The 23,462-nt window shown below is 48.5% G+C and overlaps 1 protein-coding gene across 1 annotated transcript; it reads right to left on the minus strand.

Annotated features, from left to right (window-relative positions):
- Nucleotides 1–1,306: 1,306 nt before the first annotated feature.
- On the minus strand, nt 1,307–19,494 carry GSK3A (glycogen synthase kinase 3 alpha). Its single transcript, XM_035120298.2, has 11 exons — nt 19,385–19,494; nt 16,700–16,887; nt 16,529–16,612; nt 14,965–15,075; nt 10,561–10,691; nt 7,025–7,131; nt 6,300–6,397; nt 5,007–5,102; nt 3,766–3,952; nt 2,580–2,681; nt 1,307–2,411 (listed from the first exon to the last, which is right to left on the minus strand). The coding sequence occupies exons 1-11, from the start codon at nt 19,410–19,412 to the stop codon at nt 2,335–2,337; spliced, it is 1,209 nt and encodes a 402-aa protein (XP_034976189.1). The 5' UTR covers nt 19,413–19,494; the 3' UTR covers nt 1,307–2,334.
- Between the last annotated feature and the right edge of the window lie 3,968 nt (nt 19,495–23,462).

Consider the following 23,462-nt stretch of genomic DNA (forward strand, 5'->3'; position numbering starts at 1 on the left):
AAGGTAATCTCTAGGAAAAGGATACAAGCAGGCCTAAGCTCCTGTGCTCACTTCCCTCATGGGAGACATCAGCAACAAAATCAGGAAACTGCATTGTTCTTTGAACTTGAGTTACTCCCTGGGCTTTGCTGCTCAAAGACTGGGCAGAAGCCACAACTCAAGTAATTGCAGAATCTCGCTGTTTGGTCGTTCAGTGTTCTCTGCAAGGGGAGTGGAGCATGCAAGCTTGAGGCTCCTGATCTCACCATGAGGGAACAGTGTCAAGAGAAACAAGCTATAAAAAGGATTTGGAGTTATGAGGAAATGCAAATGCTCCTTGCGTACATCAGTGAAGAAATTGCTTCAAGTTTAACTAGCGGGAATGGTTAAAGCAGATGTCATCATATGCAGTGCTAGTGAAGTGCCTACTCCTGGGTCTGTAGTACATGCATGACACTGAACAAAAACAGTGCCACATTTTGCAAGTCTTTCCTTGTGTAGAAATTGCTTTATATGCTCAGCTGGCAGAGCATGAGACTTTTAATCTCAGGGTTGTGGGTTCCTGCATTGCAGAGGTTTTGACTAAATGACCCTCACGGTCCCTTCCAACTCTACAATTCTAGGATGCAACGTCCAACGCTCATTGACAATGGAGCTTTAGTTACCAAAGTCTGCTTTACCTCCATGCTTATGGCACACAATTCTTGGTCCCTACATTAAGGGGACATTTAAGCATAGGGAAGCCGTGGTTGTATGAAAGTAAGCTTGGAAGCAAATGAAGCCCATTGTCTCGCCTCTGGTTGGAAGCACCAAACGTTTAACCACCAGGAATCTCCCTCCTTGCCAGTGGCTTCACCCTGCTGCCTTTCCCAGCTCATCCACACTACCAAGACCTTCCCTGGTCCGAACCCATAATAAGGAGCTCCATGCCATTCTTTCCGTTCATGCCAATAATTTATTGAACCGGATGTCTGTACACAGCCAAAAAACCTAAGAAAGAAACTAACACACAATGTTGGAAGGGAGGGGGGGCAGTGATGAGGAATGGGCATGGGGAGGTGGGGGGAATTTATCCACAGGCTGCACCCTGGCTCCCCAGGGGGGGACCTTCAATCCTAGAGCGATCTGAAGATGGAGAGGGAAATGGGGTTTGGGGCAATCATTGCAACGTTGCATTAAGAAAAAAAAGTATAATCTATTTACAGGGAGAATGGTGAAAGGAAGCCACTGAGGGAGAGGGGTGGGGAAGAAGAGATGTATTTACAGCAGGAGAGGGAAAGGGCATGGAATTAAAACTTGTCTTCTCCTTCCCTCTCCTCCCACCCGCTTTGAGAGAGCATCCCCCCTCATCCACCCACATCATTGATTTGCGGTGCTGGGGAGCAGATGCAAGCTCTGCTGTAAATTTATCCACCTGCCTGGGGAAGGAACAGCTTCCAACGCCAGCCTGTACTGAGGGCAAGGGGAGAGGATTTCCCACAAGAAATCCTGGTGCCATGACGTAGGGGAGGGTTGGAAGAGGAAGGTGTGGTTGGCTGTGCCCCCCTCACAGTCCAAGGCAAGGGGGATAGGAGTTTCTTGTTCCCATTAAGAGATTGTGGTGGAGGCACAGCCAGCAAAATGATGAGGGGAGGGAGGCCTTTCAGGGAAAAGGAATGGTCCTAATTCCCCACCTGAAAGTGACAAGTTGAATTTTATTGGGGTTAATAAGAAAACCAAAGGGGGAAAAGACTGACCCGCTTAAAAATACAGCATCCGTGCTTCAGAGGCAGACAGGTCTCAGGTGGGAGAGGGACACCCAGTGAGGGACCAGACCGGTGGGAGAGGCCCACAGGGTCGGAGTTCGGAGAGCGTGGGTGACATGAGACTGGAAATAAAACATTTTTTGTATCCCTCGGGGATGTTAAAAACGAGCAAGTTAAAATCGAACTGGGCCATCCTTGGGAAAAGTGGGAGGGGAGGAGAGAAATGGGGGTGGGGTGGGATGGCAGCTCTTGGGTCTCTCCCCCTCCCCAGAGGCACCAACCTTGACTGCTTTTGAAAAAGGGAGCCCTTAAGCCATGGGATTTTTTTCTGCCCTCTCCCCGTGCCGAGGCATCATGGGACAACATGGGAGGGAACCGCAAAGTGATTCAGGGAGACAGGGAATTCCGCCCCCTCCCCCTTCCCATCCAAGTGGCCGTCTCATCTCCGATTGGCCTCCCCACTGGCCAACGGGAGGCAAGCTCCACATGATCCCCCAGGCCACACCGTTGCTTCCCCCCCCCCACCGTTCACAGTTCAGAGAAGTCCATGTGGGTGGCCTGGAGGGTAGGGGGTAAGTGGAGGGGACCTGCCCCCCGGCCCAGCAGCCCCTCAGGATGTGTTGGCGATGGGTCCTGCTCCGTCTCCGGGTGTAACCTGGCTCCTGTCGGTTCCCATTCTCCCCTCACCTGCAGAGAGAGAAAGGAAAGGCCTCAGGCGTAATACTGAACCCTCTACTCCGTTCCCAAAATGCATCAGAGTGGCCTTACTTGAGCACCCATTCACCACTGAAAGGAACAACCCACCCAAGCCCACATTGTTCTTGCACCAAATCTCAAGAGGATGAAGGCACTCACTGTGCGAAGATGTGGAGCCAGGCACACTTCCCACCGAGCTGGCCTGGGATCGAATGTGTGGTGGAATGAGGTTTGTGTTCAACCCTGGCTGGATGGATAGCTCTGCAAGGGAAGAGAGACTGGATCAGCCATACAGGTATCTGTCAAGGGATGATAATCCTTCATGCATCTGATGAAGTGAGTTCTAGTCCACAATTGCAAAAAATAGGGTGGGGGTGTTTCAGAAATTTTCCAGAGGTTCTGAACTGTTGTTAAGAGGGTTGAGCTTGAGGTTCTTCTTAATGTTCTGATCAAACAGTTAACGAGGGGAGTAGGGATAGGTTAACTACCTCCATTGTGGAGAATACATGGAGTACGATGTGACACTGGGTCTCAAACCCTCAGTGAGTTAGGGACTTCCCCTGCACGTGGCAACAGGCTCCAGCAGACTGGAGCAATAGTGGGTCCAACAGTCAAGAAGGTGGTTTCTATACGTGCTGTAGAGGGAAGTGAGGGGCAGGTGGGGCTTGTCAATCTGGGAAGGGAGCCCATTTAAGCTCTGATCTTAAACCTCCACTGCCTCACAGGGTATCTTAAGAAGAAGAAAAGGCTAAGGAGTACACGCTGCACAAATCTGCAGCGGAGTCTGTAAGGCTGTTGGATAGCACCTTGTACAACTCTTTCCAGCAACTCCTGCAGCCAAGCTGGTGCCAGACATTGCTCTGCTTCTTTCTGGACCACATCAGCGAGGCTGTGAGTGGGGTCATTGTCTGGGAAGTCCAAGACCTTCATGTACACTGCTCAGGGTTGCACCCCAGGGAGGTCACATTGGTGCTGCTAACACAGTGATTTGACTTTACCCCCAGAGGCCCACATTGCCCACAACCATCTTGTGGGACGAGCTTTACATTCTGACCCCAAAGCAGGGATAACAAAGACCCAAAATGGGGAGGACAATGAAGCAGCAAAAGAAAAACTGTGGAGAGGAGTAGCAAAATAAACTGAATAATCAACATTCAAATGCATCCACTCATTTCCTGGCTCAGTGAGGCCACATCTGGGGATGGAATTTAACCTGCATCAAAGTCTTCTCTAGCAAATGTTTTGTGCTTCCTCTAGGACCCTGACAATAGGCCTCCTTCTCTTTCCCTGCCTGACACCCCCAACCCCACCACTCTGCCTGCTTTCCAAGATGCCAACCACTTACCCACAGGACTGAAGTTGAAGAGGGGGGGCAGGTCGCGGCCGTTGGGCAGCCGAGCATTGGGCTCACGCAGCTCGTCGAAGAAGCTGTTGGCGCAAGCCTCCAGTGGGGAGAGGCGGGTGGCGGGCGTGTACTCCAGCAGCCGGCTGCACAGCGAGATGGCCTCCAGCGGCGTGCGAGGCTTGAACACCTGGCATGGGGGGCACCAGAGGTCATCCACAATGCAATGCAGCTCCACTCCCTGTCCACTTGAAAAATGCTACTTGAGTTGCATGCAAGGAACAGGTTTCACATGTGCATCTTCTGCAATATGCCCACCTTTATCACGGCCAATGACTTTTAAGCAGAGAACTGCCGGAGTCCCTGGTAAAAGTCTTGAAGAGAGTAGTGTGCGCTCTCAAAGATAGCACGACATAGTGGCTAGAGTTATGTAGCCGGTCTAGGGATATCAGAGCTCGAGATCCTGTCCGGTCTTGAAGATTATCAGGTGACCTTGCACCAGGATCGCTCTTGTTCTCTCCCTTGCTCTCTTCTAACCTACTTCACAGGTTGGCTGTAAGGATAAAGACCTTTTTGACACCCTGAGCTCTTCATAAAGAATGGTGGGATAAATATGTAAATACCATATTTTTCCGTGTATAAGACGTAGGTTTTCCCCCTTAAAATGTCCAAAATTAGGGGGCATCTTATACATGGGGGCGTCTTATAGACGGAAAAATACGGTATTTGCTGTCACATAGCAGTGTTCCCCAAACTTTGGTCTTCAGCTGTTTTGGGACTAGAGTTCCCAAGCTGTAGGTGGGAGACCCAAGTTTGGGAAATGCTGACATAGATAGAATGATTTTTTTTTCTCCTGCTGCTTCACAAGACAAGACCCTAACTGGTGGGTTCAAGTTATCAATGGCAAGCAATTAGGAGAAACCTCTGGAACGTACAAGGTAATGGAGAGTGAAACCTGTGCTGCAAACTCCCAAAACTCCTCTCCAACGATACCCTTGAGCAGCTGTGGGGAAGCCTCAGGCCTAACTGGGCCCACCTGCACTACACCCAGCATTATGCAGTGTCATTATGCGGTGTTATGCCTGCCCAACCTGGCCCACTGGGTGGGGAGTGGGGAGAGAGGGATCCAGCGTAGTAGATGCTATTCCCCAAGCCTGTGCAAGAGCCTCCCCCCACTTTGAGCAGAGGACAGCAACATTCTCAGGAACCTCCACCTATCCCGGCATTTCCCCCATCATCTTTACCTTTATCCAGGGGTGTGCTTTAATCTGGGGGAACTTAAACTCCGTATAGTTGGGATTCATTTCTCGGATCTGTTCTCGCGTTGGTGTCCCCAACACCTTTGGGGGGTGGGGGAAGAGAGAAAGGGGGGTCACACTCAACAATCACAGAAGGGAAACGTTTTTTAGTCACAAAGCATATCAGGATGACTTCTCGGTTCTCCTCCTCTACCCACAATGTCTTACTGGCATCTCGATGGGATGGGAGGAATTCTGTCCAAATGAAGGGTCACAGACTGGTTGGACACAGAGGGATGGTGGGAGGAACCAGCTGGGGAAACCCCAAAGGAAGAAGGCTCAGAGCCTGGCGAGTGGTGATGGTGGGACAATGATGAGTGATCGGGGGGGGGGGGGAGAAGACTGGGAAAGGAGGTGCCAGAAGCTGAAGAGGCAACAGGGTTTAGTGAGCAGGGAGAGTCTGTGGCAGAGAGAAGTGCAGAATCTGAATCAGAAGCAGAACAGGAGGCCAAGAGGCTGAAATGAGTCCAACTGGGGAAGAGGCAGAGGTGTCTCCCCCTCCTGCTGCAACTAGCTCCACTCCCTCGTCTCCCAGAACCAGGAGAGGCATGAAGAGGGTGGAGAAGTTAGCTTCACGCAGGTGCAGTCTCAGATAGCTTGGGGAAAACCCTAGCGAGGAGGAAACTTAGGCAGCTGTGGGGAGGCAGTGACCTTCAGTCTCAGCAATGGCTTCATGGGGCAAGACCTGCCAGAGATGAGTTGCTGCGCTCATTAGGCCTGACACACCTGTGCAGATCCTGTTCTCACTAGTAAAGAGATAACGCCAACCTGCTTGGCGTGATTTACTGCTGGCTCGCTCCTGTCATGAAGGGAAGGATGACCCAGTCCTCTGTTTGATGTAACAAACCCTTTCTAACCAGGTATGTCCATTTCATAGCACAGGAAAGAGTACGCCAGTGGCCTTCAAACTGTGTTCTGGGTGGGCTTCAAGTTATTTTCAGTGGCTCCTCATTGACAAGATCAAGGGGAGACTGCCGCTTCCCCCCACCCCAATACATTTTGTGCACCATCACCTGTCTACTGTCACATTGGTTGTGCATGGAGGTAAGGTGTGTGACTATAACCCACATAAACCAAGCAGGGGCACACCAGAATTCATTTGCAATGCACAGGGTTCACCAGGCAAGAGTAGTTTCCTGAAGGATCTCTGAAAACCACTAAGGGAGCCCACAAGATTATCTATTTGAATACTTGAGCTGGAGTGGCCCAGTGAGAAAGAATAAGTGATCAATTTGTTACCTTGATGATCTCCACCAGCTGGTCCACTCCACTGTCCCCAGGAAATATAGGCTGCCCCAGAAGCAGCTCTGCCAGCACGCAGCCAGCAGACCAGATATCTAGGAAGGAAGCAGATGGGGACTTCATTGAAAGCTGGTGTCCTGGGAGGGAAGCAGCACCCATGCCTAGAAGTTTCAACTTTCTCCTTTTAGCAGTGGGTGGGCAGAGGAGAGAGACTCCTGCCATAGACCAGAAGTAGAGTACAAACTCCGCAGGTGGAAGGGACCCAGGTTAGATCCTCCAGCATCTCCAATCCAGCTAGTAAGAGTATTTTGTCTGAAACTCTGGAGAACCACTGCCAGTCAGTGTTGGCAGCAATGAGCTAGATGGTGCAGACTCTGGAAGGCAGCTTCCTTATAGCAAGGATGGGGAACTTCTGGTCCTCCAGATGTTCTTGGACCACAACCTCTGGGGCTGATGGGGTGGGGAGTCCAACAACATCTGCTGAGCCACATACTCCCCACCCCTGCTTTATGACATAATGCCAGCTGGGACGTACTGCATCTCACAGTGGGTGACGTTTCAGGCATCCACCTCTTCGGGGCATTACAGAATTCAGAAAAGCTTTCTTCTGTCAGCCACCAGGTCCCACTCACTTGTTACAATGAAAGGACATTCACTCTGCAGAGGCGTCTGAACCTCACAGAGATGCAAGATGCAGGGGGTGGGTGGGGTCAGGCACTCACCTATGTTTGAGGTGTAGTCTGTGGCTCCAAAGATGAGCTCAGGAGCACGATAGTAGCGGGAACAGATGTAGGAAACGTTGGGTTCTCCTCGCACCAGCTGCTTTGCACTGAAAAGGAAAACAGAGTATGGATGGCTGTGATAAAGACGGTGTGTTGCGGCAGTTAAGAGTGGTGGTTCTCAAACTTTTTTCTATGGGCCACTCTTTCAGAATCAAACTTTGCTTGTGCCACTGAGAAGAAATACACTGGAAAACACAACTAGGATTGTCCTCAACATCACATGATGCTCTTGTCTCATTGTGAAAAGGTATCTAGGTGTATGCTGCAAAAAGAAAAAAGATACTACAGTATACTACACTGAAATGTTTGAATGTTTCTTTTGAGTATCCTTGAATCTTCCCACATTTGCCATCCTCTCCTGCCACACCAGTGTGGCACATCACATCCTCTGAGAACTGAGTTATAGTGTCAGACTAAGAGACCTGGGGTAAAATGCCTCCTCAGCCTTGAAGCTCAGCGAGTGACCTTTCAACCAGCTGCACTTTCTCACTCTCTCTTTCAGCCTAACTTACCTCACAGGATTGTTGTGAGGGTCATAGAATCTTACAGCTGGAAAGGACCAAAGGGTCCTCTAGTCCAGCCCTCTGCAATGCAGGAATCTTGGCTAAAGCATCCATGGCAGATGACCATCCAGCCTCTGCTTAAAAACCTCCAAAGGAAGGAGAGTCCAGAATCTCTCGTAGGCATCTGTTCCACTGCTGAACATCTCTGTCAGAAAGTTTTTCCGAATATTTAGTCGAATCTCCTGTATACAATGTATAGCTCAAGTAAGCCTACTGTTTGATTGAGGACTTTTAAATAACCACCTGCTGAAGTCACTAATTCATCAATTGAATGAATTAACCAAACAGCTTGCATAGTGTAATAATTAAGGTGCTGCACTAGCACTGGGGAGACCCAAGTTCAAATTGCTGCTGGTGACCTTGGGCTGGCTATTCTCTTTCTCGCCATCTCAGAGGGCTGATGAGGATAATAGAAGAAGGGGCCCAAAGCAGGTTTAAGATGTTACCCCTAAAGAGGTCAACCAGCATAAAACAACACCAAATAGCTGCTTGAGTGAGTTATGAAAGCAGCATGAAGTTCGTCGACTGCAAGGTAAGCTGCCAGTCATTGTAAGATGAAAGGGAAGGGAGGGAAAAGATGGCCTATGACCACAAAATCAGGATGGATAAAAATCAATGATTTTTTAAAAAATAAATAAAATCAGTTTTTTTATTTAAATTGGGTTTTTTAAATTTAAATTGGATTTTTAAAAATAAAATGCTTTTGGAGGAAAAATCTTTTTAAAGTTAGTTTTCTGTTTAAGTTACATTATAGTCCAAAGACTATTCATCAGGAAATAAGGATTTAAAACAGTCTAAATTGATTTGATTTAAACAGTTAAATTGATGTGATTTAAATCAAATCCACCCTGCACAAAACACACAAAATTGTATGTAAACCTGCATCCGGAACTCGGAACCCCAACTACAGTGGTACCTCGCAAGCCGAATGCCCTGCAAGACGAATTTTTCGCAAGACAAATGCATCTTGCGATCTGATGGTGACTCACAAGCCGAATTCGTTTTGCGAAAAGTTCATCTTGTGAATCGCGGTTTCCCATAGGAATGCATTGAAATTTAATTAATGCGTTCCTATGGGCGAAAAAAAGAAATTTCAATGCATTCCTATGGGAAACCGCGATTCACAAAACGAATTTTTCGCAAAACGAGTTGACTCGCGGAATGAATTAAATTTGTCTTGCGAGGCACCACTGTATGTCAGCCAGCTGCAACCTTTGTTTATTAAAGACTGGAGCCTACAAGTCTCCATTTCCTTTTCCACCCTGAGATGGCACAGGGTGGTCAAACTGCTGAAGGAGAAAGGTCGGTCAAAAATGTGAAGGGAAGTCCGGTTTCCGCCTGCAGGAATGGCGGACCTGTTTTCCATCTCTCTGACCTTCGTAAGGAATTTGGCGGTTGCTAGGGGAGTAAATGGCAACCCCCTACCCTCTCCGGGGGTTACGGAGAGGGGCCGCTGGCCCGCGATGCCCCCAGACCCACTCCGACTGTTTTTGGAGTGGGGGGAGCTTGGGCTGAGCACTTACGAGGGCCAGGACTCCCGGACGCTAATCTGCATGGCGGGGATTTCCATGGTTAAAGAAGATAATTAGGCTTAAATCTATGGACATACTTCAGAAGGAGGGGAAGAAGCGCTGTTTACTGCTGAGAAATTTATGCTGCTGAAAGGAGAGGAGTCAAAGATTGTACTGCATCTGGAAGAAGGATTGATGGGGACGGAGCGATAAGGGAAGCGAGGTTTTTTTTTTTTCCTTCATATTGTTGCCTCGTACCTTCCCGGACGCGATGTCCTGGCTTGTTTGGAGTGAAAGAGAAGCAAAAGACTGTGTGAGTTGAACTTTATAACTATTGTTACTGAGCATATTTTTTTAAAGATGTGGAGTTGCCGATGAGAAAAGCCTCCCCCTAGTTGGGCGGAAGGAGTTCTGGACGCGCTCGGAGGATTTATGAGTTGTGACGCACTTTAAATTGGAGCAGCGACCTGAAGCTAAGTTCAGCTATAGGGCAAGGAGATCCATTAATTTACCAAGAGTTTATGGTTTGATGTTTGGGTCTCCTGCCTGAAAAAGCTGTAAATTCTATAATGATCGTGAATCTTCATGACTATGAGAGAAAGCGAAAGTGATTTGAGCTTTTTGAGATGGCGCTGCTTCGGGCTGCTTCGACGCAACAAGGAGCTCCATTAAGAAGATTTATGGGGAGGCTGGACTGATTAACTCACACAGGAGAAAGAACATCTGTGAAACGTTGTTTGATATTTATCTCAGCGGCTGGGAAACAATCGGATGAAAGTGGAAAACATCTATGTGACTGTAAGGGGAAGATCTGGATTATTATGAACTTGGAGGACGATTTGAACTTTAGAAAAAAGACGGCAGTGGACAGTTGCGAGGAATTCCCAATTTCTTGAAGCATGGGAACCCAAATAAAAAATTCTTTAGATGATTTGGCATAACATTCGGTTTGATTGATATATATATGTGTATAATTTGAAATATTGAATGTGATATAATTGGTTTTAATTGGAAAATTAATAAAAATATTTTTTTAAAAAAAACAAAAATGTGAAGGGAAAGCACTGTGAAGGAAGGAAGGAAAGAAGGAAAGAAGGAAAGAAGGAAGGATCTAATTGGTGGAGAAGCCTCATCTGAGGCCTGTAGAATGATGGAGCTATGCAATGGCAAGAGGGAAAAGGGAGGCTTGAGAGGCGGCAGAAGTCAAGTCGCACATATGAGTATGACATAACCAAGCAAACCTTTGGCTGAATATTTTGAGTGAATTATGGATCACGGACAGAAACAAGTCTACTTGTGTATTTGCAGCACCAAGGTAATTTGTAAATCCATCACACAAGGACCGAAGTCCATTGTACGGGGGTGTGTGGGCTGTGAACAGCCTCTTCCGTGCCTCTCTCACCTGCCAAAATCACAAAGCTTCAGTACTGCTGTGTCGGGGTCCACCAGTAGGTTCTGGGGTTTGATGTCCCGATGACACACGCCTTGAGAATGGATGTAAGCAAGACTGCGGAACAGCTGGTACATGTACACCTAGTTGGGAGAGAGGGAAGAGACAGGCTTTTAGGTTAAAACAATAACTTAAATGATATAATGTGTATAGAGATGTTTTGCTCAGAGACCCTGGCTCAGTCATGCAGCAAGTTAAAAACGCAAGCAAGGGAAAGCACTTTAGGCTCAACGTATAACCAACCTATGGAGTTTAATGTCATGGATGATGCAGTGGTCGTCAGCATGTGACTTCGGAGCCAGGGGTGGGAACCCTATGGATGTGGCCACCGTCAGATGCTGCTGGACTCCAAGTCCCATCAGCCCAAGCTGGCATGCTCCAATGTCCATGGATGATGGAAGTTGTAGTCCAGCAACACCTGGAGGCAGCCACAGGTTCTACATCCTGAACTAAAAGATTTACGGTGTGGTGCACCCCATGGGGCTTCCTTAATGTCACAGAGGGCTCGGAAAGAGGAAGACTGTCCTGCTGCCATTTGCTAAGCTGCTCCGATTCTAAACTGAAAGCAAATCAGAGAATCTTAGGAAGCCCCCCCCCTCTCTCTCTCTCTGTGTGTGTGTGTGTGTGTGTGTGTGTGTGTGTGTGTGTGTGTGTGTGTGTGTGAAAAGCCAATGTCCAGCAGAGGTGAAAACATGTCTGGGAAGGCCAACAGAGGGAGCAGTCTCAGGGGGAAAGAAAGCAGGCCAGAGAGAGAAGCCTAAGACGAGAGGAAAAACTCAAAGAGAACAGGCATACACACGTATCCCATTCAAGAAGGCCAAAGTTCACATATTGATTACCAAACAGCCATCTTCTGGTAGCAACTACCAAAAGCTAGGCGTTTTCTTTAAAATTCTGTTTCTGGTGTGTTGTTGTTATGAATCTATTTGGACTGTTTTTTTGTTTTATTTTTATTTTGCTTCCATTTTGTTAGCCGCTTTCAGCATCTGCATTGTTGGGGTGGGGGGAGCGGGTTATAAACCTCAGTGTAAAAGAGACTGTGGCACATGGGCGTGTTGTTCCCTGCATTTGCCCTGAACTGCGGCACTCTGCAAATGCATAAGATTCTCATCAGTGGCTGTCATCCACACGAACTAATTAGCACTGGGTTGTATCCAACTGTGGAAAGGCTCTTTGATCCAGCAGAAGCTTCTGTGAATGGGAAAGGGGGGGCAGAGGTGATTTATGTAAATTTCCCCTTTTTCCTGCAGCTCCAGCACCATCTTCCACACTGTTCAAAGGGTCCCCCAACCCACTGGAGGAGATTTGAGGAGGGAGCATAAGGGAAAATCAACAAAATCATGTCCCCCTCCACCTTTCTGTTCACTGGGGCCTCTGGCGGCTTAAAGAGCCTTCTGCCACCAAGGGAAACACACATACAACCCCATATCTCCACGTCCAACTACAATATACCTCTGACTCCCAGCTACCGTGGTTCAACAACACAAATGGGCATCATTGCCACGTCAGAACCACGAACCTCACTTTGGCCACTGTTGGGCAAAAAAATGTGTCACCCAACCTTGCCATTCCTATTCTTAGGATTCCCTACAATCAGAAAAGCTACAATGACTTGGCACCAATTTTATTTACACACTGCCTTTCTAGGATAAAAGAAAAAAATAAAATCAAACTCAGGGCTGCTTCCAAATAAAAACAGAAACTGCAAGAGAAGTAAAACCAACAAAACAAAATCAGCAGTAATCGAAGAAAACAGAACCACAGAAACCTCATCTATGGAGAAGCTTCAAAAGGACTGGAAGTGCCATTAAAATTCAAAATTAACTGAGAAAAGGGGCGGGATCAGGAAGGGAAGTCTATTGATGTTTAAGATACATTTCATAGGTCAGTACAGATACTTAAGCAGAGATGTTATTCGCTATTGATAGGGAAACCCCACCAGCAGACGAACTGCACAAAGACAAGGTACCATTCACAGCATATCCCATCTGAAGGAGCAGAAAAAGACCCTTCTTTGCCCTCAAAGACCCCAGGGAGCTACTGCCAGTCAGGCAAGATAATACTGGCTACAGGGACCCGTAGCTTCACTCAGTATGACACAGCTTTATATGAATATACACATACAGTATTTTAGAAATGCAAAATAGTTAATGGGAGTCTAAAAATTAGCTAGAGACAAAAATGTCTGTTATCCTGTTCGATTTGGAACAATTTTTCATGCTTTATAGTTATAGTGATATTTTATTTTATTTTACAAATTGCATATCCTGTCGTAACCCATCCTGGCACCTTGTGGGAAAGGGCAAGTAAGAAAGTATTAAATGAAAAATGAAAACCTCACTCCATTCACTCAGAAAGGTTAGCAAAAGGAGGAGAAAAGATAGCTGTGCTTGGGAAGGGGCAACATGAGTGCCTCAGGGAAGGGCTGGGGAGCCTTTAATCCTTCATATGTTTCTGGACTATTATTATATTTATTTGTATCCCTCCTTTCCCCCCAGACCAGGACTCAAGGAAGCTTACACAAATTAAAACAACATAGATAAAACACAGAAGGTGAAGAATGTATAAAAGGAACCAGTTAAAAAGCAATTAAGACTATAATAGTATTAAAACAATATAAAACAGATCTAGTAAAATTCAGAACTAGTAAAAAGAGCACAGCACTACTTAAAAGCCCTTTCCCTTAAAACAACAACAACAGACTATAATGTCAATCATCCCTAACCACTGGGCATGCTGGCTGGGGCTAATGGAAACTGTGATCAGTGGATGTTAGCAAAGTGGTTTCTCCCTTTCCTATATAAGAAGCGGGGGGGAAACCTTTGGTTGTTCAATGTTGATGAACTGTAACTCCCATCAACCCCAGAAAGCATGGCAAATGGCTACAGATGAAGGAAGTTGTAATTCAATAGCATCCGAAGGCCCAAAGGTTCCACACACCTGCTACATAACATGCAATATTTAAAATCAGAGAAGGGGGTAGGTCCCAACACTTCTTTTTCCTTACAAGCTAATCTTGGGGTGAAAGGCAGGCGATAAATTAAAATAATATTTTCGTCATCCCTTTCCAACAGGGATATTTTATTTTAAAATGAGGGTGTTTGCTGCCACAAACTCAATGAAGGTGCATGTTCTCGATCCGTGTTACTCAAATAAACCTTTCAAAAACGATGGGAGATCCTAATCGACTTTATTAATACCCGAGGCTCATTGCAAGATCCTGAGGAGGCAAGAAAGAGCCTTCCGATTATGCACAATAAAATGGGAACGCATGGGGGGCTTTTGCCCCTTCAAAGGAGGTAGGGGGCACAAGACGTCTTCTGGCCATTGCCATCTTCCCATGAGATATTTGTTGTAACCAGGAATAGCAGCTCTATAATGGGCCCAGGGGCTCGTCTGTCTGCATCGCAGACAGAACTTCTGAAGCGTTCATCACACCCAGGACTCTGCATATGCTGTCGTTGTACAGCATGCAAAATATGACATTATGGGCACTCAACTCCTGCTTCCAGGAAACCTCAACTTTCTATAAAATAAGTTTTTAATAAATAATAATAGTTACTATTATTTATTAAATTTATACACCACCCTCCATCTAAGAACCACAGGGAAGTAGGCAACTCCATGAAGGACTAGCTATTTATTTCATAAAAATTATATACCATTTGATTATAAAAAGAAAACCACAAATAAAATTATCACTAAAAATTTACAACCATAATTTAAAACATACAGAAGGTTAAGGCCATGATAGAATAGAGTAAAACAATTTAAAACTCATGCAAACTTTCTAAACGTCTGGACAGGCTTATCTAAAAAAGGATACCTTCAACAGGCATTGAAAAGAATACAATGAAGGCACCTGCCCGAAATCAGTAGGCAAGGAGTTCCAACGTGTTGGTGCTGCCGCACTAAATGATCAAGTTCTTACAGATGTGGTGGGGTTATAATGTGGCAGCTGAATAAGTTTTATGTTCTACCTCTGCTGCTGAAGGCATTGCGCCTCTGAATATCAGCTGCTGGGAATCACAGGTGGAAAATCCTGCTCCAGGCTTTCCTATCCAGTTGGCCCCTGTGAGAATGGAGAGCTCAGCAAGATAGGCCTTTGGTCTGATTCAGCAGGCTCCTCCCACAACGTGAAGCAAAGGTTCGTCCTTGGCTTCCTGATCTTAGTTTGAGCAAAACCACCCCGGGTTCAGACGCAATGCTAAGTCCGGGGTGGTGTTTTGCTGTTTTCACTCTTGCTAGACGAGGAGGGAAGAGAGCAATGCGTGGTTCAGTGCAATGTGCAAATGTGGTCCTGGGTGCCACTGTCTTCTTGGGCATGGAACATTTTGAAGCAGGAATGACGCTCACCTTTACATAGATGACAGGGATGGTCTGTTTGGCTTTGGTGAAGTGTCGGGCCACGCGATAGACCGTCTCGGGCACGAAGTCCAGGACTAAATTAAGATAAACTTCATCCTTCTGCAACAGATTGCAAAAAAGAGGGAAGTGAGGGAACCTCCAGACAAACTCCACCTTACAACATGTGGGCAACATGGAACCCTGACGATACACCTCTTAGGACTGCCCTAACGCCAGCTTTCATCTCGAAAAGATATACAGACTCTCATATAGTATGAAATGACTTTTACATAAAGAGCTCATATGGTTGCAGCAGTGAAGGATAGAAGTGCAACAGGAAAAATGAGGACTTAATTTTTAAAACGAGAAATGTATCGCATGCTCCCGCTTATCTGGAAGGCAGAGCTCAAGTCCCAGGTGCTTCCTCAGCACTTAAGTGCTACGTATTTATGCTCAAAGGCATTCTGCTATTTCCAGGTGTTCTCGAGTTCAGCTCCAGCAATGAAAACGCATCCTGTAGCTGAGCTCTGATGAGATGCGCCTCAATTAGATCTTGGCAAAAACACCAAAGGGCTGGAAACAAAGAGGTCAATTAAGAGAAGTCTCAATTTTGTTATCGCTATTAGCTTTGCCTGCACCCCAACAGCCAGGATTTAGGAAGTAGCACAAAGGAACACAAAGTAACAGCTATTGCCACTTCGGATTACCAAAGTAGAGTAAGACTATCCCTAGAGTAAGAACAAAGTGTTGACAATCTGACTGTGGCTTTCATCATGCCAATCATGTGAACTATATACAGTGGTACCTCAGGTTACAGACACTTCAGGTTACAGGCGCTTCAGGTTACAGACTCTGCTAACCCAGAAATAGTACTTCAGGTTAAGAACTTTGCTTCAGGATGAGAACAGAAATTGGGCGGTAGCAGCGGGAGGCCCCATTAGCTAAAGTGGTGCTTCAGGATAAGAACAGTTTCAGGTTAAGAACGGACCTCCAGAATGAATTAAGTTCTTAACCCGAGGTACCACTGTACTGCTAAATCATCCAAATTCGTCGTAAACCTTTCCCCACTGGACCCTCAGGTATAAAAGAACCAGAATGGAAGGGCATAGCAAATAGAGTAGGACTGAGGACACCCAGATTCAAATTCCCATATGGCCATAGAGCTGAATGAATGACCTCAGCATAGTCCAGGCATCCCCAAACTTGGCCCACCAGGTGTTTTGGGACTACAACTCCCATCATCCCTAGCTAACAGGACCAGTGGTCAGGGATGATGGGAACTGTAGTCCCAAAACATCTGGAAGGCCAAGTTTGGGGGTGCCTGGCATAGTTTTTGTTCCCCTTTGGACTATGGGACTTGTAGCCCCAAACATCTGGAGGGAATCAGTTAGGCAAAGGCTGCCTTAGCACAGCTGCTCTCTCAGCCTAACTCAGGAGTGAGGAATCTGCAGCCCTCTAGATGTTGCTGGACCCCCTAAATCCCATCAGCCACAGCAAGAGTGGCCAATGAACAGGAACCAATGTTGCCAGACATTTTGAACAAACCATTCTCCATTTCCTCCCCTGCCCGTACCTTCTCCCCACTCGAGTAGAAGAAATACCGCAGGCGAACAATGTTGCAGTGATCCAACTTCCTCATGATCTGCAGCTCTCGGTTCTGAAAGCAAGACGATTGAGGTGAGCTACAGAATCCCAAGTGGCAAAATCAGCAAGACACATTGACAGACTTTCCCTTTCAACTCACCTTGAAGCGTTTATCTTGCAGCACCTTCTTGATAGCAACCAGCTCTCCGGAATCTGCTAGTCGGGCCTGGTAGACGACCCCAAATGACCCATTGCCGATGACCTTGATATCAGAATACGAAACTTCTTGGGGGCGGTCGGGGCCCTGACCTGGCGTGGCCACCACGGTGGTCACCTTGCCGCTATCTCCTGGAAGAAGGGGAATGTTTGAGAAAAGGGGTGGGAGTTCCAGATGCTGCGGGAATCTCAAGCACCACTTGACTTCCGCTCCCCAAACACATATCCACACCCTCAACACAACACAGTGTCAACATGCTCCAAATAGGACACCATTAGGTGACCCTCAGCACCCCCTAGCTGCTTCATCACCGAGTTCAATGGCCTACACACCCGTACCAAACAGCTGTTGCCGAACACACAACATTCCTAAGGCAACCCAAATGAGTAACCAAAAAATGTCACATCGTAACTCCCTACGTTACAGCTAAACCTTACAAAGCACTTGATAATAGGGACCAGCAACTGCATACCCAAAATCTGATTTTTAGGTAGGGTGGTTGTCCTTTTCCCAACTGGTAATCCAAAGGGAGTGGACAGCAACACCCACAAAATGTGCTTTGAGATTAGGAGGTTTAGAGGGTCTTGGTCTACACCCACTCTTCTCAAAGTGCCATTGCTAATTGATAGAATTATGATTGTGCCCCTAAAAGCCTAAATTTTCATGTTGCACATTGCTTCCCTTCTCAGTGTCCAGCCGAGCCTCAGCCTCCCTCCACCCAACACCTCCACCCCTCACTATCTTTCAACCACACACCTGCACTGCCTTACCTGTGCTGCTACAGCCACGCCCATTCTGAACTGCCTGTTACCAGGCAACCAGACCCTGCTCCAATTCTCCTTGCTCTTTCACCCAAGCAGTCGTTCTCCCTCCTCTCCCTCCCCTTCATGGTCCAGCCCATCTTTCATTGCAACCCCCTCCTGGAGGGCACTGTGTCATTCCTACGCACACTAGCTCATCTCAGCACCAGATTGGCACTAAGGAAAGCATAGACAATTCCAGCAGCCGTCACAGGCTGCCTCCTTCAACCCCATGGAAATGAACACCCCTGGCTACCCTTACTAACCTCCCGGCTTCAATGATTTCATCCTGACGTCACCAGTATAATTCTGGACCACTTGTCCAGCTGCTGACCTCAAATAGCCTTTTTCCCAGAGTCCTGGTCCCACCAGCTGAGAACCTCAAGCCCTTGCAGATTCTCCCTGCACCAACCTAGGCCAACTTTTCTTCTGCACCACCACTCTGAGATGCCAAGTGACCCTGCTCTCTCCTGCGCTGGTGCCCATTAGCAAACCCCTCCAAAATAAACACACACCTCCTCAAACCTAAGGGGCACATTTCCAACCTGTTCCCTCCTCGATTATTCATTCATTGGTTAGGCCTATATCCCACCCTTCCTCCCAAAGGAGCCCAGGGAGGCAAGTAGGACCCCGACCCCCCACCCCGCTTCCCTTTCCCTAAACCTCCGGAGCCCCCAAAACTTGCAACACCCTCAAGAACAGGTGTGGCTCAGGGAGACTCCTCCCTACCATCCTATGCCAGCCACCCCAAACGCTAAGCACCCTCAAATACTCCCCCTCGTCCCATTTCTCCCCACATCTCCCCCTCCTTTGTCCCCGCCTCCCAAGCTCTCGTCCATCCCCCCACTTCCCTAGCACCCCTCTTTTCTTTCGCCCTTTCCCAACCTCCTCTCTCCAGCCCCCTGCCCTTCTCCTCTTCCTCTGGTCGATTTCATTCAAGCCACCCCTTCCCCTCCCCCACCCCTTCTTTGTCCCCCCTCCCCTTTCCCCATTGCCACCCCCGACCCAGGCGGTACTTACGGCCCAGCTTGAGCCCCGGGAAGGAGCCGACTGCCGTGCTGGACCCGCCTCCCCCCGGGCCAGGCCCGGCAGCCCCCCCGGGCTTCGCCCCCGGCGCTGCCCCCGAGGTCGGGCCTGGCGCGGTGGACGCTGTGGCGGGAGCCCCGCCTGACGGGTCTGCGAAGGAGCTCGTCCGGGGCCGGGAAGAGCCGGCGCTGCCGCTACTCATGGTGAGGCCGGGACCGGGGAAAAGGGAAGGGGGGCCGCGCTGGCTGGCTGGCTCCGTCTGAGGCAGCTCGGGAGCCGGCCCAGCCCGGCCCTGTCGCGGGAGCGGATGGGAAATGGAGTCCCGGCCACCATCCGCCTCGCTACCCGCTAAGGGAGGCGGGACTCCATTTCCCACAAGCGGCGCCGCGGAGGCGGGCCGCTCGGCCTCCTGCCGAAGGTCATGATGGGACATGGAGTCCCCTGGCCCCGAAACGCCCCGCTGCCCGCTAGAGCCAGGGGACTACGCATCCCAGGATGCTGAGCGCACCGCTGGGCGGCCGCCGCGAGGAAGGACGGGAGATGGAGTCACTCGGCGAACAGCCCAGCAGGACTCCCCAGCGCAGAGCGCAAGGGAGGGACTGCGTTTCCCAGCGTCTCCCGCGCGAGGACGGCTAACCTATCCGGAGACGCGAGCAAAATGACCCTCTTGTGAGGCAAAGAGGAAGGCTGGGAAGGAAGCTCGAGCCTTCCCGTACGGGAAGCCAAGAGGGTCATACAAAGCCGCGGGGCGGAGAGTGTCGTAGACGCAGCTCGGCCATCAGAAAACCAAGAGAGACTTAACCTTGAGCCCATCTCGCTCTGATATCCATTATCGCCTCAAAGCCCAATGGAGCCGGAACGAGGCCTCATCAGGCCGCGGCGCGGTGCACGATGGGAGACGGCGTCGATGCGGCCGACCGCCGCTTTCCCAATACGCTCAGCGCGGACGCCCCGTGACGCGTTCGGCGGAGCCCCCCCCCCGTCCTTCCAACAATTAGCGGACTACACTTCCCATCGTGCACCGCGACAAGCAGGGCCGCAATTGGCAATGGGAGGCCGTTGTGGCTCGGGCACGGCCCGCGAGGCCCTTCAGGCCCGCCACACTTGTAGGGCAGGCGCGTTATGCGGTGGGGCGGTCCATTCTCGCTTGTAGAGTGGTTCCTTGGCATTAGGGCTCCCGACATGCAGCGCCACACTGGGGCAGCGGCGTTGCTCCCGGCGTGCACTGCGTATCTTCCGTAGGGAGTTTTTGGGAGATGTAGTTTTTTCGGCATTTCCAGAGAGCAAATGGAGTGGGGCTCTTCTCTACCGTCTATTTGCAAGGAGGAAAACACGGGAACTAATTATATTATTCATTCATACACTGCCTTTTCCACCCTGACAGGGACTCTGGGAGAATGCTAGTTGCAGCACAGTGAGTAAGCGGAAGCCCATAACTTAGCATGCATTTAACTTACGCATATTCAGCTTTTTTTGCAGGTGGCTAAATAAATAAATGGGAGAGAATGGGTGCAGGGTTCTGGGGGAAATGACTTTGGCAGTCCCACCCAGCATTGGACTCAGTAGGTTTGGGCAACGGGTCAGTGCATCCGGCTGTGAACCAGAAGGTTGGTGGTTTGATTGCAGGGGGTTGGACTAGATGTCTTTGGGGACCCTTCCAGCTCTACAATTTTAAGATTTTGACTTTAGGCACAATCCCTGGAACGTAACCCGTGTGTAGGTTGCAGTTTGTTTTATATTTCTCCTACTGGACACCTGCAAAGCTAATGAAGGCAAGAACCACACGGAGGCATTTCTATGTTTTAAGAAGGCAAGAACGAATAGGGTGACCACTTGTGCACTGGAGTGTCCCCCACGGAAAAAGAGTTGTGCAGTTTTTCATAAAATTTGCATACGCTCATTTATATGTGGAGTTTCAAATTTATAAATAATGACCAGGGCCCCCATTGGCATAACCAGGATTTGGGGGGGGGCTTTTGTTGGGGAGGGGACAGAACCTCAGTTTATTGATATGGGAGGGGGCAGCTGCCCTTCCCTGCCCCCCCCAAGTATACCCATGAGTGGCCCTCCAGGATGTTGGTTGACTATAACTTGGGATGGCTCAGTTGGCAGAGAATGAGACTCTTAATCTCAGGGTTGTGGGTTTGAGGTCGAACCCCCCCCCTTTGGGCGAAAGATTCCAGCATTGCAAGGGGTTGGACTAGAATAGATGACCCTCATGGTCCCTTCCAACTCTACAATTCTGTGATTCATTGAGGGCTAACCTCTGGCCATGCTGGCTGGAGCTGATGGGAATAGGTGATTTCAGAATCAGTGCCAAGCACCCCATGGCATTTCTGGGCCAGTGCCTCCCACTTCCCACCCTCCCACCTCTGCCAGCTTCTCTTAATGTAGAAGATATGATTCTATGATTTATGATTTATATATATATACACACACTCACACTAGCTGGCCCGGCCACACGTTGCTGTGGCTCATCCCTGTGACTGCACCCATCCTGTCCCAACCCATAACCTATCCCGCCCCCTCAGCCCAGTCTGCAAAGCCAAGCGGAGATGCTGTGGAGAGGGAAGCTTTACTAGCTGCAGTACCAGTGTAGCCGTCACTAGAGAGCGCTGTTTTGCAACCTCTCCTGTGCTCCCAGCATCCCCAGCTGTCTGAGTTTTGTGTTCTGGAACAGTGGGTTTTACCTGCTTTACCTGCCATAGATGTGACATCTATCTACGCAAATGGTATGCAAACCCTCGCATATCCGCGTGTGACGTTGTGTCCAAATTTGAACACAATCGGTCAAGCAGTTTCGGTGAAAAGTGGAGACCAACAAACATGTCCCTTTTACATTTTGTATATAGATAGATAGAGATGAAACTTGCATGCACCTTGAAACAACACAAGAGTTGGATCAAAAAATATTTTTATTCCATGCCCTGGAGGCTGCTATCGGTTTGCCAACAATTGTTTTCTGGATGGATATGCTTTAACTATCAGGGCATGGCAGCATAATAGCCACACACCTTTCTAGCCTTGAGGCTTTTTATAAAAGGAGAGCTTAAGGTTGCAATAGGGGAACTTCTAAGTAGGCATGCCTAGGATTGCAGTGTGAGTTGTTTTAAGGAACATTCACCCTAGAGTCATAGTTCCAAGATAAATCTTGCCATGAAAAAGGCCAGTGCTCTCTCTTTCTCCACCCCAAGCCCTGTAAGCAGTATTATGTACAAAAGAGGTCTAAGCTATTAAGCATAAGGCTCAGATTACCATCTCAGAAATGAAAGAAGTTTAGGGAGAGCAATGGCTGCAACAAGAAGACTTGGAATCATGGAACTGTGGAGTTGGAAGGGACGCCGAGGATTATGCAGTCAAAAGCCTTGCATCGCAGGGATATGCGACAGGCCTGTAAGCCAGGGGATCGAACTCATGACTTTGGCATTATCAGCACCACACTCTAACCCAGGCTTCCTCAAACTCGGCCCTCCAGGTGTTTTGAGGCTACAATTCTCATCATCCCTGACCACTGGTCCAGCTAGCTAGGGATCATGGGAGTTGTAGGCCAAAAACATCTGGAGGGCCGAGTTTGAGGACGCCTGCTCTAACCAGTCGCATCTATTGTTTGGCCCTACCCTCTGGAGCAGCAGAAAACAAACTTGCCACATGTGACAGCCCTTCAGATATTTGAAGAAGGCTTAACCCACCTTACAGGATTGTTGTGGGGATAAAATGGGCTTGGAGGCTGTCCCGAGTGAGATAAAAAATGGACTGCATAATAACACAAACTAATATGAGTCATCCCATTTCCTGATGCAGAAATCCTGTCCAGAGTTACTTTATAATAACTCCCCATTGAACCTGCTAGTCAGCAGGTGAGCTCTTTTATAAGCTCTCTGGTTTTTCAGGGTGTGGAAAGGAGGATTTTTTGTAGAGTGCAATGCTTTTGCATTCCAGCGGTCCCAGATTCAATTCTTGGCATTTCCAAGGATCTAAGTGACCGGTGCTGCAGCCAGTCAAGGAAGATAATCAGGGTGGTTGAGGACTGTGGCTCCAGCAACCTCCAGCCAAATCAGTTGCTGACCACAGCTATAAGTCCAAGCAGAGAGGGATATATGAAGCAGAGAAGAGCTGCCTGTACCTCTAAAGCACATTCCCCTGCCTCAAAGAATCCTGGGCGCTGTAATTTACCCATCTCAGAGTTACAGTGCCCAGTAACCCTTAACTACAGTGTGTGTGTGTGTGTTCTTTCAGTGTGCCTTAAAGGCATATACCAAGGGTCAGCAAACTTTTTCAGCAGGGGGCCGGTCCACTGTCCCTCAGACCTTGTGGGGGGCCGGACTATATTTTGAAAAAAAAAATATGAACGCATTCCTATGCCCCACAAATAACCCAGAGGTGCATTTTAAATAAAGAACACATTCTACTCACGTAAAAACATGATTCCCGGGACAGCCACGGGCCAGATTTAGAAGGCGATTGGGCCACATCCGGCCCCCGGGCCTTAGTTTGGGGACCCCTGGCATATACTGTACAGTACAGCACAGGTTGAAGGCATGCTATGGAATACAGTCGCCACTAGGGGGCACTTGGAGCACTGTGTTCCCACAGGGAAGAGGACTGTTTCCACTCCAGCAGTATAGATCTGACCTAAAGGGAGTTTTGAAATACCGTATATATTTGCACAAATCTTCTAGGTGCCTTTAGAAAGCCAAACCTGCCCTGCAGGTGAGCAGCTACAAATAGCCCCCCCCCCCCCATGTCCTGCAAAGGGGACGACCGTTATGGTAATTATAGGTGGAAACAATGTGCAAACGCACACAACCAAGAGTGATCTCCCAGGTAGATTAAGTGTCCAAACCAGAGTCAGCCAAAGCAATAGAGCAGGTCTGTGCAGT

This window comes from Zootoca vivipara, chromosome 6 (assembly GCF_963506605.1).
Source record: "Zootoca vivipara chromosome 6, rZooViv1.1, whole genome shotgun sequence".
In the NCBI taxonomy this organism is placed as follows: domain Eukaryota; kingdom Metazoa; phylum Chordata; class Lepidosauria; order Squamata; family Lacertidae; genus Zootoca; species Zootoca vivipara.

Coding starts and splice junctions, on each gene's coding strand:
- GSK3A (XM_035120298.2), bottom strand. CDS start 19,412: ATGGATATCAGAGCGAGATGGGCTCAAG. Junction 16,888..19,384: donor CAGAGCGAGATGGGCTCAAG/GTTAAGTCTCTC, acceptor CCCTTCTTCCAG/GAGATAGCGGCAAGGTGACC. Junction 2,682..3,765: donor CTTCAACTTCAGTCCTGTGG/GTAAGTGGTTGG, acceptor CTTCCCTTGCAG/AGCTATCCATCCAGCCAGGG.